The sequence below is a fragment of the Limanda limanda genome, chromosome 3 (assembly GCF_963576545.1).
Source record: "Limanda limanda chromosome 3, fLimLim1.1, whole genome shotgun sequence".
Taxonomy (NCBI): Eukaryota; Metazoa; Chordata; class Actinopteri; order Pleuronectiformes; family Pleuronectidae; genus Limanda; species Limanda limanda.
Genome location: NC_083638.1, coordinates 29116890 through 29134611, shown reverse-complemented (window position 1 = coordinate 29134611; position 17722 = coordinate 29116890). Strand labels below are relative to the sequence as shown.

Below are 17722 nucleotides of genomic sequence, written 5' to 3'. Positions count from 1 at the left end.
ATGAACTGATTCATTCCAGTGTAAACAAAGCTAAACTAAAGATTCATCGCAGCTTTCTTCCCTCCCTGTTTTCCTAATTACTTTCAGATTCTAATGTATTGAGGCACGGTTATGCAATCACAGTGTCTCTTATTCTATTCATGGGATAAAAAGAGAGGTATTTTCCTTTTTATTCTTTAGAAATTTATATTTCTCCTTTCCTTCTTCCTTTACACCCTCAGTTCCTTCTTCTTTCCCTGTTGCTGGCTCTCTCAGGATAAATACTGTACAGCTGCCGCCTCTATTCATTTGCTATGAAGAACATCAAATCTCTTGAAAGCCGCCTACAATGCTCATGCCATATCAAACTGATGCTGAGTTTTTTTTTCAAATGTAAATTAATTCATACTGCAACATGTGGCTTCTGGGCAGCAAACAGCTTTTATCCTGATAAGGACGACTTCCGCTTTACATTTGTCTCTTTCTTAAGTCCAGAAAGCACAGTTCAACACAAAATCCACTGTTAAACACACCTCCTGCTCCCCTGTAGAGTGGTATAGCTGATGCAGTTCTAATGTAAATAATGCCATTAGTAATTGTGTCAGTGCTTGTATGTCTACAGTAAAAATCTGTAAATGAATGGACAGTTTAGAGAGCTGGTGTTCCTGGGAAAGTACTAAGTTCATGCCGAAATTTCTTTTAAAATTGTGTGTGAGTGTGAAACCCAAAAGCATTTCCTTAGTGATGCTTTAGTCTGACTTTTGGGTATAAGCATGCCGTTCGTCAAATATTTCATGTGGGATTCTCCTGCTGCTGTCCACTTTCTGATTGTTACTGTTTTCTAGTCCCCTTCACTAACAGGACACAACAACAACAATGTCCGAGCTGCAACCTACACCATGAAAATGGCAAGTTTAGATTTTTTGGGTGAATGGTTGTAAAAAAACAATACATTGTTTTTGCAGCATTTTCACACAACACTGTTGGGCATCATGGGCACCGACACTGCATCCTGTGCCACTCAAGATAATTATGATTGGGGAAAATAAACCTTTTTGTTGGTGATGGGAAAGGAGTAAATTTGATTAAATGTCATTATACTCAATGCACAAGGCCCTCAGATTTGTTCACTTAAATAAGGTATGATGTTGAGCCTTTTTGACTCACAGTTGGAGAAACAGTCGACAAATCAGAGATCAGTATACAAGTCTAAGAACAGTCTTTGCAGACAGTCTATGTAGGGAAAAGTGGACAGACATTAGTTTCGGTTTGTTCTGTAACCAAGGATGTGCAGACAACAACCATAGCTTATAGAAGACATCTAAGAACACATTTCAAACACATTAGAAAACATCTAAACATAATGATTATGGGAATGATCTGAAGTCATATGGATATTAGGTCTTTACCTCTACCAAAGAGGCTATGTTTCTGTGTGGGTCTGCCTCTATGTCTGTCAGTTCGCAAACAGGATTAGGCAAATACTACTGGACGGATTAACACAAAACTTTGGTCACGTGCAGATGTTGATAACGTTCTTTAACATTGTGACATAGGGTGTCACGTGTGCATGCAAATGACAGTCACAGTCACATGTCAGGTCAAACGTTACATCAGGGTCCACATGCACATACTCGCACACTATACAATATCATCAGCGACTTCTCAGAGAACAATGCATGGATCTTTAAAATCAGGTTTATTCAAGATATGATATATATATGAGTGTGCGTAATTTGATGCACATTTGAAAATCAAGATCAAGAAGAGTGAATTTAAATGTGGTTCCATTAGGGGACTCTTGAGCCTTAGTGGAGGGATGCTATTGAGTGCCCCTTCCAATTTTTATATATCAATTTCATGGACTTATCTGATTTTATCTACAATCACATGTATGACAATTGTGTTTCCTAATATAAATGAGTTATGACTCTTTTTGTGTGCGTAAAAGACATAAAAAGTAGGTAAACTGCCCTTTACCCTCAACTTGATTCCTGTTTTAAATCCAACAGTGTACAGGGACCCTCGTATATTCCTCTATCCTCGACTAATGATCCCTCAACCCTGATACAGAGCATTAAATTGACTATTTTCTTGCCTCTTTTCCCCTTAAATTCTTTCTCTCAGTAATCCTCCATTTCATCTGGTCGGGACTCTGGACTCTGTGGCTCAGTCAACAGTCCTCTGGCCTAGTTCTCACAGCAACACCAGTGTACCCAGTCTGCCCAGCAGTCCACTGACAGCTCCACTCCACCACTCACTACAGTGGATGAGAAGCTTACTGTCTCCTCTCGCTCTTTTGTTCCCTTTGTTTCCCCCCACAGCAAGACAGAAAAACAGAGGAAATCCAGCAGGAGAGAGAGACGGAGAGAGAGAGCGGGTGGAGGCAGGCAGAGGGGGGATGTAAGGATTATCCAGATTTTTTTTGTTGTACAATCGAGCCAATTCACATGTTAAAAAGAAATGCAAGCACCAAACAAAAGAGGCTAATTTCACAGTGTTTCATGTGCATAATCGAAAATAGGAGGATCAAACACATTTTTATAAAGGTTGGGGAAGGATACATAACCCAAAGAGAAGAAATGCTGTATATTATCAGTCTCCAGACAGAATGGTGGGCTCTTTTGTCTGCACCATTACACTGCTTTAGATTCACATAGACAGGTAGAGTTCTCTGTCCTTCTTTTAAACACACAAAGAGACTGAATATCGATCATTGTGATTATTCTAAATCTGAACTTGGTTTTATTCTAACCAATTAATACCACAGAGGAAATCATTCCTATTACTTCATTAAAATGTAATTGATTCCCTAAAAAATATCTGAAATGTAATTTTAGGCTTAGGGCTGGGCTAAAATCAATATCTACAATTATTACAATCTAACTTTCATCACTAGCAAAATAGCCAAATCATGTGACCATGACACATGATCGAGGGGCCTGGTTAAACTCTAAAGTAACTTCACTGGTAACAAAGTGTCTTGAATTACTAAGGTAGATACCTTACAATATTAACAGTTGACATCATTAGCTATTTAGATCAGAATGCAAACGTATATTTTTGTAAAGATCTATATCGCACATCTTTTACACATACCATTTGTATATCAGGGGCAGTTTGGGGCTCAGTATCTTGGCCTAGGACACATCAACATACAGACTAGTGGAGCCTGGAATTGGACAACCCTTAGATTTTCTATGTTACAATTAGTGGACAAACCGCTCAGCCTTATGAGCCATAGCTGCAGATATTTTATGGTTAAAATTTCAAGCACTTGCCAAATAAGGGAGAAAGAAGGCAATTCTAATATGTATTGATTTGATACCTGTTTTAAAAATGTTGTTGACAAAAAGTATAATGCAGTATAGGAAGATAATTGGAGTCATGATTTCCTCCACCATGCTGAGTAAATCACCTCTCCCAGCACACAGGCTGGCACTTTGTTTCAGAAGCAGAGGTATTAGCATGCAGATGAGGAGACAGAGACTGCCTTGCTGCATAATTGATGGAGTGCATCAGCTAATTCCAATCTAAACACAGTGATGAGGGGAAAGAGGAAACCATCTGTGTGTTGTTGTGTCTTTGTAATAGAAGTCCAGAGATCAAAGGCTCTTTTCATACCTGACATTAACACCTGACATGAACAAGCACCTTGAGTGATCTGATCAAAGTCAAATGTACATTGGTGAATGCAACAACAGTCATTGAGACCTGATCAAAGAGACAACCTTCACGTGGTCTTGGATTCTAGGTGGTCTTTTGCCACATTCCTTTATCTGTGTGTACACAAATGTGTCCCAAGCCAAATTGAAGGATCAACCACTCAACTGACATCTTCATTCTCCTTCAGTCGGTTCTCAAATGGTGTCAACTGGCTTTATCATAGATATGAAGAGTTCAAAAAGACGATAGAGATATATTACAAGTGTGTCAAAGGTATTTTGGGCAATTTAGTTTACGTGGAACACGGTAGGAATAGATCATGTTTGTATTATATTACATTTTTCTTCTTTAATTTCCGGCAGATGACAGACGTTCTCTCAAAATAAATGTGCTGAAACAAAAATCTTGAATGTCATGCAATTAGACAGACAAAGGTTGCCATAAATGTATACACATAGTCAGCTGTTTAATTGCATGCTAATGTGTGATGGGATGAAAGATAAAAAATATGAAGAAAAGACAGATACTTGCATTAGTTTGAAATACAGCTATAAACAAGCCATGTAAAAGCAATAAAAACAAATGCACAAAGAAAAACTCTACATGAAGGGGGGGGGGGGGGTTTCATTGGATTATGAGCAATCCAAACGGATTTGTCACTGTGGGCACCAAAACAGCATTACTTCTATTCAATTGGAAAATTGGAGTAAAGCAAATAAAAAGAGAAAAAAAAACTGTGGCTTAGAGCAAAGCAGAAGAGGCCCTGATAACCTCACTTTAGTCTCTAATAAATTACAAGCTCCAAAAGCAGTTGATTGTGAAATTCCCATGATGCTAAGTAAACTGGTTTTAATGTGGAGTTCCCCTTTTTATACTGTAGCTGTCAGGCCAATTCAGAGATCGGGAATGAAGCACAAAATGTAGAGAGGGAGATTTACACAAGGGACAGAAAGCTAAATTATGTAAGCCAAGACAGAGGCAGGTCCATCGATATTAGCTCTCATTGGATGGTGTGTTCCTAGCCATCCATCAATCATCCCGGCTCTTAAAGCTATGAAGATGCCAATAAGCTGTGTCTTCCCTCTCCTTCACTGGGGTGAAAGTCACTGGGATGACCACTGCTCCAATCGTGTGAAAGGGCTGTTGATGCACGCTGGAGATGCGTCTGTCAGACCACTTAGTGTAAGTGACAGCAACAGCTGCTGTGACCCTCCACACTTAGAGATATGTGTGCAGAGATAAGGAGCGGACTACCTTTAGTCTGATGATATCCAAACAAGATAGATTGTGAGGATGTTTCCTAAAAACTGAAGCCTGTGAATAGATATGGTTAAAAATCACGACAACATAATCTGAGCCTAATTTTGCAGTAGTTGTGGCTTGCTATTAAAATCAACAGTTTATATGTAGCCAAAAGAACATGACAGATTTGGCGTGGAATTCAAGTGAACTGTTGGGCCTTGGCAAAGGTGTCTGATCTCCTGAGTAGTATTCTAGTATTACTAATAGATAAAATAACGTTGTCCACTTTGAGAGTTGCTAATAGGGACAAACCCACATTCCCCCTTTCCACCAACATCAACCTACTTCTGGGCTGGAGCTAGTATCAGTCCAGAAATGGTTAAATTTGCAAACCTACTACAGAAACTGTTTTCTTCACCACAGGATAAAGATGCATTAGGTCAGAGATGTATGCTGTATAAATCTCTGCTTTCTCCAGCAATACTAGCACCATGCACAATGTTGGACAAAACAATTCAAAGTAACCAGTGTAATAGGAACTTTCTATTGCAAAGCAGCATAATGTGTACATTTTGTTCGTTCTTGGGTTGTCCTCCCAACATGTTCTAATGTAAAGCTATTTAAAGAGCTGACAGGGAGCAAGGCGAGCTCCGCAGTAGTAGAACATGCCATTAGATGTAGTGCTGATTGACAGGAGGGGGCGGAGTTTCTTTATGGCTGAAGGCAGAAGCTTCATTGTAATTTTTCTCCTCTGCATTTCTCTGCAGCTGCACCATTCAACTCAATACTGGAGCTTCAAGCATGAAAGACACGACAGGTATTGATTCACTTAAACTAATACATTAACAGTTAACAGTCTGATACGACAACTGTGCAAGCCCACACGACTCTGAGTTGACATCGAACACAAGCACATCTTCCTAAAATTAAGACGTGATATATAGAGCATGAGGAGAACCTGTTTTCCTTCAGTCGCTTCATTCTGAAATGAACAAGAGAATATTGATTTGCCACATTCATTGTTATTCTCTGGCCGGTTTCTGTCCTGTTCATAATCATCAGTGTGTTTTACAGTGAACAGCTGAGTGTGATGAGAAGGCTTTGACAGGCCTGACAAAGGGTTCAGTGACAGAGGCTGTCTTGGCCGGCTCCCAGCAGCCTCCACGCCTCCCACGACCGGCCCTCACCATTCAGCCCCGGCCCTAACGAGCCCCGGGGCCCTGACGGCTTCCGAGATTTTAACGAGCCCTAACGAGGGGGATGCTTCTTTACGTGTCCTGTGATTCTGCTGCCACCTTTTTTACTCCTGAGCCTGGAAATGTTTCAAGGTCGAAATCATGTGAATCAATAAAAAACAATTTCATGCATGTCAATGAGGGTAATTTATCTTGAGCTACCTGTCCTCAACTCACTCTCTCCTCTTTAACTTTCAAAATCTGCTCCTCTGGAAACTACATTGATTCTAAACTACATCCTACTCTCACCTTCAACATTAATTTGCGGGATGAATTTTTTTAATTACAAGAATGTTAAAGGGATGCATCCCCAAAAGCCTAGAACCACAACATTGATAGGAAAAGATAAGACTGAAACTAATTCATTTGAAATGATGATGCTGCAAAAATTGCAATCTCTTAAGGGGGAGAAGTTAATTCAGGCAGAGTTTTAACCAGTGTTCAATTTTCTAAAAGTATCTGAGAGAAAGCTGTCATATAAACTGCGGCACACCACCCAGGTTTATATAACACCTCTTTTCAAGAGTGACTGCAGCTGACTATCCGATTAGCTTGCCATGCAAGAAGTCAGTCCATCACCACGCTTCTGCTACCACTTTTTGGGATCAGGTCAACTCTTCATGTATGTGTACAGCACTTGTGAGTATGAGAGCTGTCTCTGTCATCCGCTTTCTATTGACACGCATCCCGGCCTCTGTTTTTTAACAACAGCCCTCCGGTGGGAGTCCTCTGGACCACACAGACACAAACACACCGCAGACTGGACTAATGATACACTTCTACAGAGCATCTTCAGTTCTGCAGCATGGCCCAGAGTCACAGGGCATCATTGTCACAGGATTTTAAAGGAGGCGACAACAATGGGCAGTCTCTGTGAGGCCACTGACCACTTTACTTCCACTTCTCCTGGTTTGCTGATGTTGCTGTTTTACAGTTTACCACTTTAATGAGCCTCGTGCTAGTGTCCACTGTACTTCCTCAAAACTGTTCCCCGGGACGGATTCGATTTCCTTCCTTCTTGTAGAAACACGTACAATACGACATTCTTAAAATCACTGTATGACTGAAACCCTTCAATGTGCTATTCAGTGTGTATTGAGTCATATGTTAGCTCATTTTTCGAACAGTCTATGGCTACAACCATACTTCTACATTTTCATTTGAAAATAGCATTTAAAACTCTGTTATATCCCCATCCATACAACCAGGCCTGAAATCGCATATCAAGGGACAACTCACATACAATGGTCATGCTTGTTCTGTTGTTCAAGGAATTGCTTGAATGATCTCTTCTGCATGTAAGGAGTTAAAAAAATGTAAAATGCTGAATTTGACTGCACAACAGCTGCTGGCAAAGACAACAGGGTCAGCAAAGTTTCTATTTGTTTTCTTCCAGAGGGGGTCATGTGATAGGAACGTGACGAATGCGGGAAAGCTACGTCAACACCGATCACATTCTGCTTGTCCAGACGAAAAAGACAGCCTAAGAGTTTTACTAAAACAGGGCCAGCAGCGTTTCCAAACTTCTCTGTTTTGCTGTGTCCATTTGCTAGTTGATGCATTGTCAAATGAAAACATAGTGTTGTGGATGTAGCCTGAATGTAAACTCCAGGAACAAGGTTACCCAATGACAGCCAGGTTGATAGTGAACGCCACTTGACACTTCACCTGGAGCTAGTCAGATTGTACTTGAAGGTATTTGAGGGGATCAGGAAAAAGACCTTCTCAAATCAAACTTAATGTGACCTTTATTTCCTGAAATCCACAAGGTGCGACAGTGGAGCAAGACAAAATCACATGGATTATTTTGTCCCGCGAGGCAGGGTGGTAGCATGGAGCTAGGTGTTTTGCAGCAGCACGGAAAAGAAGACTGCAATTTTGAGGTGAATTAAAAGCTGAGTGATCAATCAAACTGTTTATCAATTCATTGAGATAATAATTGTGAGATTAATCAATAATCAAAGGCCACTGCTATCCTGTCTGAGAAGGTTTGAGGAAGATTTGGTCAACCTGAAACGCTGATTTATACTTTCACTTTGAGAACCACCTGCAAATGCACTGTTCGAGTCTATTGCTATTTTGGACCTTATCTATCTCCAGAGAAAGCTTAGGGAAAGTTTGCTTTTTCGTGCAGGGTTTGTGATCGGAATCAAATATTCTACAGTTGAATACATACAAATTAAAAGTTTTTAAAGACACATTTTCTCAATGTCACAGTGGAACTTTCACACTCTAACCCAGATGTGTGTTTCATGGCAACACACACTCCAGAGTGAGGCAGAGAATAAATTAAATTCATAAAAATGAATATAATTTGAAAGCACCAAATAAAAATATATATTATTGAAAAATTGTAAAAACTTAGCAGAATTTGTCCAGGATGTATTTGACTGTGCCTCTAATCTCAAAATAGAAAACATGGATATTATCGGCATTAAAATAAAATGACTGCATCTGTTGTGAATAATAAGAAAAACAACCACAACTTAACAACAAACAACCACATCAAATGAGGATGAGGATGACAAGCGGAAGGTGATAAGGAAGCACGATGTGATCTCCATGTCAAAGAAACGCATTGTATCAAAGGCTAAAAAAAATGTGAAATATAAAAATGAAGAAAAACTAGACTGTATATTTGAACACCTGAGACATAGACCAAAGCATGTTTTGTTGACACAATTTTGGTGGGAAAAAAATAATCTATTCACAGCAGCCTTTTTCAAAATGTGCAGCCACTGATTTATGCAGCTCTTTCGGTCTAAGAAGAAAATCACCCCTCCACCCAAAATCTCCCTGCTGTCAGGGGATGAAGGGGCAGAACTGTAACTAGTTAAAAACACACTGAAATGCCTTTTAAAGGATCTATCTGTTGTTTGTTCAGGGACCAGGAAATAATGTTCTTCTTTACTCCATCCTCCTGCTGTTGTCGGCAACACATTACCAGCATCCATTGGTCCACAGCCAGCTGTGACCCAGAACATGACCCCTGTGTCTCATCGTGTTAAACCTTTGTGACCTGGGTGTGTGTGTGAGTGAGTGAGTGAGTGAGTGAGTGAGTGAGTGAGTGAGTGAGTGAGTGAGTGAGTGAGTGAGTGAGTGAGTGAGTGAGTGAGTGAGTTAGTGAGTGAGTGAGTGAGTGAGTGAGTGTGTGTGTGTGTGTGGCGCATTATGTAGTTGTCGCCTTGAGGCAATGTATCGTAACTTTCCAGGAAATTGCACCCAACACACACACATACACACAATTGTTTTGTGGAATAATCTTAAATGGGTTGATTTGACCTGAACACCATAAGGATTTGGGATTATTGGTACATACAAAACAAAAGAGACCATAGGCAGCTTGTACACATCAGAGATGACACACATACAGCAGACACACAGGGAGGGACTGACCGCCTCGGGCAGAAGATCTGCTTTGGAGAGAAAGAGGAAGGGAGGAGCTGGGGAGGAGCAGGATGAGGAAGAGGAAGATGTTGGGATAAGAGGAAGAAAAAGTGCTTTCTAAACGACTTGGAGTCAATCTGCTGCTGAACTGCAACATTTGGTTTGGCTCTTCGTGTGAACTCATCAGCCTGCATGACACATAGAGACACCAAGTACCAGGTTTAGCTGCAGCCCACATAGGTGATGACGATAGGACAGATGTATGTCATACAAAAGTTTTTAAGTCTTGAAACCAAAGTTAACCGGATCAAATGTAAACAATATATCAAAAACATGACTCCTGGTTTGCACCATGGTCCAGATTTAAGGTGTGAAAATGCCCAGAAAATGTAGTAATGCCAAATTTCAAACTGCTGTAATGATTTCTGTTAGACCATTGAATAAAATAACCCATGATATATAAAGTTAAGACAAAGATAACTGTTCAAATCTATGACCAACAAGACGTGCCAATAAACAACAAGAAGAAAATGAATAAAATAAACTGTGTTGTCACTTAAAGGGATAGTTCACCAAAAAATGAAAATGCACTCATCTACTGACTGAAAACTGAAAAACCTAAAAAACATAATATGCCTCCATATACAATTCGGCAAGTCCCGATATTCATATTTTACTAGAAACTGCGTCATTTACACCTGTTTTTAGCCTAAATGTCCTCTGATATCTTCCCACGATGTGCGTTCATGGACCCTCGGACACACCATCGTGTGGCTACATCCGCTAGCTTAGATACTTCTGGTAGCAGATTTTTAGGCTAAAAACAGGCTTGTTATATTATCCTGTTGTTCTATTACGTCTGAAGAAGAGGTTGCATGTTTACACTGTTTGCCCCTGAAACTCCTTAAGTGTTTTGTGGACTTAAACACTTCATCCAACCCTCCATCATCAAAGTGAGTTGATAATGAGTGAATATTAAATTGTTTGTGAACTACGCCTTTCAACTGTTCTCATTAGGTTATTCGATGGGACTAACCTTAAGGGTTACATTGTTTGCATTATCAGTTTATCTAGAGACTATTTAAATGTTCTCTGTGAATTGTAAGAAAATCGTGAAGACATAGTTCACCATTTCCTAAATCCATGCAAAGCCACTTTCTGCAATCAAATAAAACAGCAGTAAAATAAGAGCTTCAATGTCATCTAACTGTTTGATTTGATAAAATGTACTAGTCCCTTCACAAGCACTGATATCCGTTACTCAATCTGTCAACCTCGATTATCTGATCACATCCGCTGAGTAAACCCAGCTGTCAAAACTGTTTCCAAGAGCCAGAGAAGAGAAACTTCAGGTCCATTTGTTTCTTGACAATGGCTCTGTCTTGTTGAGCTACAAACACTGACTGAAGTCACATTTTGAGCCAGAGTGAGTTCCAGAGGCTGTAGACTAAATGATTCTCATCCACTCACTGACGTTCACTCATCGTCTCCTCTGGGATTCAGGCTTCCATCAATCCAGACCGACTTCACTCCAGACTGGGCCAGCAGGTTTTTTTCCTTTGGCCCAGGTTGTAGTGACCCATATATTTTAGAGTGAACTGGATAACACAAACATCAGGACCATTAGAAACCAAGTGAATAATAAATGAAGACGGAGAAAGAAGTCTTTAAAGTGGTATTCTCCGAACACTGAATAATACTCAGTTATACTCTGCACTGTGTGCGTCAGAGCAGGAGAAACAGAACTACTGTTTTTTATAATAACGTGTGAAAGTGCTCTTGAGATTGTTTTGCTTATAAAAACTGTGAAAATAGAAGTCTGAAAAGACAGCCTGATTACGTCAGTTGGTTCTGGGAGAAGTTAGTCAGCTGAAACCACAGCTTCCTATAAACTACAACGTGACACCGTGTTGCTCTGTACTCCGGGGGGCAATTCAGCTACAGTACATCTTGTGCAAAATCCCACAAATACATATTTTGAAAAACAAGCAGATTTGATTGTGAAATCTAGTACCGCAGTACCTGCTCTTCCCTGCATCCCGAACTATGTGAAGGAGCATCACAGATGCTGTGTCATAGGTGCTGATGTTGCTAAGCAACCAACCTGAATGGTTTTCAGACCGATGATCATTTCCACAAGTCTGTTATCGTCCCTAAATGGTCGCATTTGGCAGAATAATGATTTTCCCATTAGCACACAATCCTTGAAACGGCCTCTGGTTATGATCTGCGCGGTAGGGTGCATCCTGTTAGCCCTCCATGTTAACCAAACACAAATGAATCGAAGCTCTCTCTGATGCATTGTGGGAGATGTAGGATCCAGTGCTCTTGATGCACACTGGCCACTACAAGTCAGAGTAGTTCAACCGCTGCTGCTTCGTCTTTTACTTCTTTGTTTTAAAACTCTGCCATAATCATTTGCCAGCGTTGTAGATGCCAAATGTTTCTAAAGAAATGATTTTATTGAAGTTACATAATATGAAATGGTGTATAAAGATGAACTGAAATAAAAAATATCAATACATTGCTATATTCTACAGGATATTAACGATTGGACATGGTTTTTGCTCTGTGTATAATATTCTGTAAAAGTATCCTGGAGCTGTCACATGTCACTGTAACAACAAAAAGACAATAATCTCTCCTTGTTGTTCACTAGGAGTGCAGCTGTCTATGACCTCTACCACTGGGGTCACACCAAATGTGTCAACATTTCATCACTAAGGGACAAAGCATTTACTGATATTGTTGCTAATGCAGCAGTATCGTTGTCAATGATGTGGGGCTGCACAGGCCACAATATCTGGGACCGGAGAGACAAAGAGGGGGAAGATCTGGAATGACAGACAGACATGTAGAGCTGCACTGGTGTCTGACAGCACAGAGGGGCTCTATATCATGAACCATGTACCATGATGGAAGCTTTCATTCAAAGCATGTTGAGGCAGCACAAGTGCATGTATCTGACCTACTGTGAAGCCTGGTGGTGCCATGCTGGAGCCATGGAGCTGCAGACAGACAGACAGACAGACAGACAGACAGACAGACAGACAGACAGACAGACAGACAGACAGACAGACAGACAGACTGAGAGGCAAGGATGAAGGGAGACCGGGTGTCTGACGGCTGCACCGCTTCTCACGCCTTCATGTTTTGCTGCCATATCAGCCTGACAGAAAATCAATGACGCTGCACTCTCACAGAGACGCACAGCAACCACGGAGAAAAGGCGAGATAGTGTAGCGAGGCTGAAAATACATGGGTCATGTCTGTGGGCTCCAGCTCGGGGAGTAACCAAGATGATGATGATGATGATGAGGATGATGATGAAGCATCCCAAGCAATTACCCACCCAGGTCCACATGTATAGGTTGGCCTGTGTAACGGAATGTGCCGAGCTATTATTGCTCCTGGCTTATTTAGGTACCAATCCCTTGCACAGGGTTTTTATAGGCAGGCCAACGTCACATTCGATATCCCTCAGTGAAAACATCAGACTGGATAATCTGCGACTGTGCTCCTCCGGTTTTTTAAGGTGGAAGGGAGCTGAATGCCATGTTAAGTGCGTCCGATAATGGGTGCACTGACGTTTGCATGCGCAACGCAGCCAACATCCTTTGGATGGAGGAGGTGGAGGGGCGGGTTTCGTCCCAACAACCCACCGGGCCGCCGCATCGCTGTCACTAACACGGTGTCGTCACTGTATCTTAATGTCAAAGACAACCAGAGTCAACACCAGCTCATTATTGTGTGCGCGTATCACACATTTAAAACGTGCCCCTGAGACCGAGGCAGCAGTGAGATTGTTCTGAGGCACATGTGTTTAACCATGGAATCGGGAAACGATACAAATGCAGGGTTTGATTTACCTTCATGTCGTTGACAATCGCCTGGAACAGACCCCCGAGGGCCCCGCATTCCTTCTCCACGCTCTCCATGTTTGCCAAATCCACCATTCACCGGAATTTGCAGAGGCGCGCACCAACTGCGCGCTACCAACACCCAGCACGGAAAAAAATATTGCAAAAAATGTATTTCCACAAAATCACGACGGGGCTGTCCGGTTCCTCCTCTTGATGAAGAGGAGACACAGCGAGGAAGATGAGGAGGAGGAGGAGGAGAAGAGGAAGATGCCGAAACAAACGGCTGGCGCTGCGGTCTCTCCCAAGCGAAGGGAAGATGGGTTTTGAGAGAGGAAAGATGGTCTCTCTCTCTCTCTCTCTCTCTCTCTCTCTCTCTCTCTCTCTCTCTCTCTCGCTCTCTCTCTCTCTCTCTCTCTCTCTCTCTCTCGCTCTCTCTCTCTCTCTCTCTCTCTCCTGGTCAGTCAGTCAGGCGGTGAGCCGCTCACATCGGATCCCAGAGACCACGCTCACCTTGGCGCAGAGAGCGCTACTCGGAGTCTGTGGGGACGCATGTGAGAAGCTGCGTTGAACCGGAGCGATGGGTCATGACGGTGTGCGCGGGTGAGGGTCCGAGTCTGTGCGTCCGTGCATGCATGTGCGCGGTAAGGGCAGGCTGTGATTGGTGCAGAGGCGGTGGGCTCAGCGGTGCAGGGAGAGCAGCCAGTAATACGATCCATGCTACTGCAAAGGGAGTGTGGCACAAAAAAGGAGGCTGGACCACTGTGGACGGACTATCACATGGCCACGCGCACGCCCAGACACCACACGTTTACACGCGCACCGCAGACCACCAGAAAAAAATGAGCAGGGGGTAAATGCCAAATAGATTTAGCTTCCAGAGGAGTGTATGCCAGTGTGTAGGAATGTGTCCTGCTGACCCTGATGAGTCACTTTATAAATATCACTGTCATGACCCCTCAGTGACCTGTGATCCATTTCTGATCAATGAATTAATTTCTTATAAGACACACTTAATTGGTCAATGTGGGAAATTATACATTCATTCATTCAGTTGGATAAATGTTTTCTTTCCGGATGACTTTCATCTGTGAACACCCAGCTCCGAAACTGGAGACAATAAAACCCATGCAGTCATAACCACAAAATGTTGCCTAGTGGGCTCCAAGGCATACCGTATCTACATCAATCTTTTTCATGGAGTACTTTGCTATTTTAGCAAATCTTTTACATTTACAGGTTAAAATAAATATTTTTTATTCAAGATGTGGTTTCAAGTAGTTATCCAAATTCTGTTTAAACCACAATTTCTTGTGAGATAGTGCTTTACTTTCACTGTGTCCTGTATCAATAGGTTATCTTATAGTAAACAACCTATAGATTTTTCGAAATGTAAAACAGTTCTTATCTTGATTTGAAATATGTATGTATATATGAAAGCAGTTGTCTGAGGCAGCTCTCACATTGGTGAAAACCCTTTCAGTCAGGGTTTTCTTATTACGGCCCGAGCACCAACGGTGAGAGGCCCTATTGAAATTGAAAGGATTCTTATTATTATTATTCAGGCAATAGAATGGGCTTTTTGACGGCTTCAACATGCCCCAAAATCTTCTAAAGTTTGCAGTAAATTAGGAAGTGGTGAAAATGTACGTAGTCTGGATTATTTCTGAAATGGGAATGGCAAAATGGCTCAACAGCGCCACCTGGAACCCAGCCCCTAGGTTTCCACATAACCAATCTACACCAAAATCGTAACACAGGTGTATCGTGACTATTCATACAAAAAAGCCTCGAGGAGCATTGTGAAAAACGCAACAGGAAGCCCGCCATTTTGGATTTAGTGGCCATTTTAGCCATATTCCACATTTTTACTTTGCCAAACTTATCATAGAGCTTTCATCAGATAAACTTTAAAATTTAGGTTGGTGTCATCACAACAAGATCGAATTTCAACTTTTCATCATACCATGTGACTATTCCTAAAACCGTGTAAACATTGATGTGCGGCGACGGATCCAGCTGCGCTGCACATCAATTACAACATTGTCTCCATTGGCAAAGGAGACAATGTTGTCATAACTCCACTGTGCATTGTCCTATCACCACCAAACTGCTGTCTCATGATCAGAAACCACAGCTCTATGTGTCATTATTTCCTCAGTGTCATAGCGCCACCTATTGAGTACTTTGTAAATCCACTTTGCATTATCCAAACGGCTCCGAACTATCACAATCGTGACCTGAACACATCCATATATTAATATAAGTTCAGGGTCATAGCGCCACCTACTGATCAGAGTGAAAATGAAGTTGTTGTAACATTGTCCAATTGAAACAAAATTGCTCACCCTACATCAGAGAGCCTACTTGAACAGATATATGAGTCTGTACGTAATAAGAATGATGCGCAACCTACTGGCAACAGGAAGTAAGCTTTGTTTTACCAATATCATTCACAGTGTGATGTGCTATTTGATAGCGTGGACTGTAATGAGCAATGACCAGGCAAGGATCAACGTCGCGTGACGGACGCAGGAAGTGAAGCGTTTATCCTTTGCTGACAGCGCAAAACGCATGCAACGCGGAGACGTGCGCTTGGTCATCAATGGTTCTCTCCACCGACTGCAACAGACTTCAACGTGCGGGTGCTCGGGCCCGCAAGTGCTACAACGTAGCCCTAGTTTAATGTGAATCTATCTCCGTGTCTTTGTTAGTATCATGGAGGTAAATGTTATAGTTTGGATCATGTTTAGGATTTTTTGTTGTATTCTGATATACATTTTAAGATAAAATAGAAAAAAATATTGTTGTATGCATTTGTGTATAAATAAATTGAGCATCGTAAATAGAATACCCTACTTACACGTAACGTATACTGTAAGTAACTGGACTGATGTTTAAAAGGTCACAGGTCAGAGTGCTCAGGATATTCTTGTGACCACACGGATCATGTACGAGAAGTGCTTGGAAACTAGACAGCAACAGAGAAGAGGGGTCTTTCTCTTGTGTCAGTTTCAGGCACTGCGATGTTCTTGTCACATGACTGACTCAGAAAGTTGTCTTGATACTAGATTTTGACTGAAACAACTTATGTGTCGAGCTTCAATAGCCACAAATTTCCTGGTCGCAGTTCAAAATATATTTCTAATCCGAAATTCAACAATTGACTATCAGATATTTTTGTTGTGTTGTAGATATCACCATTACCATTACAATATTAATTCAATTTGTTCATCAGTAATCTCCAGATTTGTTTTACCAAGATCTCTGAGGCAGTATTTTTTTAAAACTCAGACACAAAAAATAATCAGAAATTATTTTGTTTAACATGTGCTTCAGGATAGTCACCTCGTTGTGTATGTTTAGATCAGATTCAGGGTAAAGGAATCACATACATAAGCTTTGTGTTATTTGCTGTCAAGTATCCTGGTGACTGTCAAGAAGACTGTATCTTGCCCACACAATTATTTGTGTGTGCAACATTCGCTTTTACTTTCTCATGATGTAGCTTTACTTTGTGAAGTAAAAGACACATTACTGTGAGTTCAATGCCCAAAAAGTAGCTTTTACCACATTTCTACAAAGATAATGTTACACATGTGAGTTTTGTACTATGCAAGATAGAAGGTAAGAAGCTATTCAGAGATATAATTTGTTAAGGAGCATATTCGCCGCTGCAGAGCTGCAAGAACCAAAGTCTATTTAAAATGCCATTTTGGCACAAGATTTTGGAAAGAAAGACAAAGAAATGATAATGAAAATCCTCCAGAAGAAACTTGAATCAATCTTTGCTTTAAAATGAACACATACTTCAGTGTGATAAGATTCCCTGTAAATGACAGAAACCACCACGAGAAAAATTTGTTTTTGTCCCATCCACTAACATGGAAGACGCAAGGACGTAGGTCCTTCGTCCATTTTTGGACGTATACAGCTGCAAGCCACTGGGTGGTGATCTAGACACTTTGGGTTGACTTTTTTGCAGGGGTGTAAAGTAACGAATTACATTTACTCACATTACAGTAATTGAGTAGTTTTTTTGTGTACTTTGTAATTTTTTGAGTACTTTTTTAAATGGGTAATTTTACTTTTACTTAAGTAGATTTAGACTGAGGTATTGTACTTCGCTACATTGGAAATTACATCCGTTACTGAGTAAAAAAATAACATAGTTCAAGGCGCAAGGCAATTCTCACTGCAGTGGCACACCTGCCAGTAGTGATATTTTCCGTATTATTCAGGAAGTACCTTTTCAAAATAAAATAAACCATTTCAAAATAAATGTATCAAAACTTTGATTTGTTGTGCCTTTTGTTTGCAGGGTATGAAAAAATAAACAGGGAAAATTAGCAA

At 41.0% G+C, this 17722-nt stretch overlaps 1 protein-coding gene across 1 annotated transcript in view; it reads right to left on the bottom strand.

The window, feature by feature from the left end:
- The window catches only part of LOC132998706 (protein MTSS 2-like), a 56661-nt gene extending 43214 nt beyond the window's left edge, over positions 1-13447 (bottom strand). Inside the window, exon 1 of the mRNA XM_061068444.1 lies at positions 13379-13447. Within this exon, the coding sequence (XP_060924427.1) occupies positions 13379-13447 (69 nt within the window). The remainder of the gene's footprint in view (positions 1-13378) is intronic.
- Between the last annotated feature and the right edge of the window lie 4275 nt (positions 13448-17722).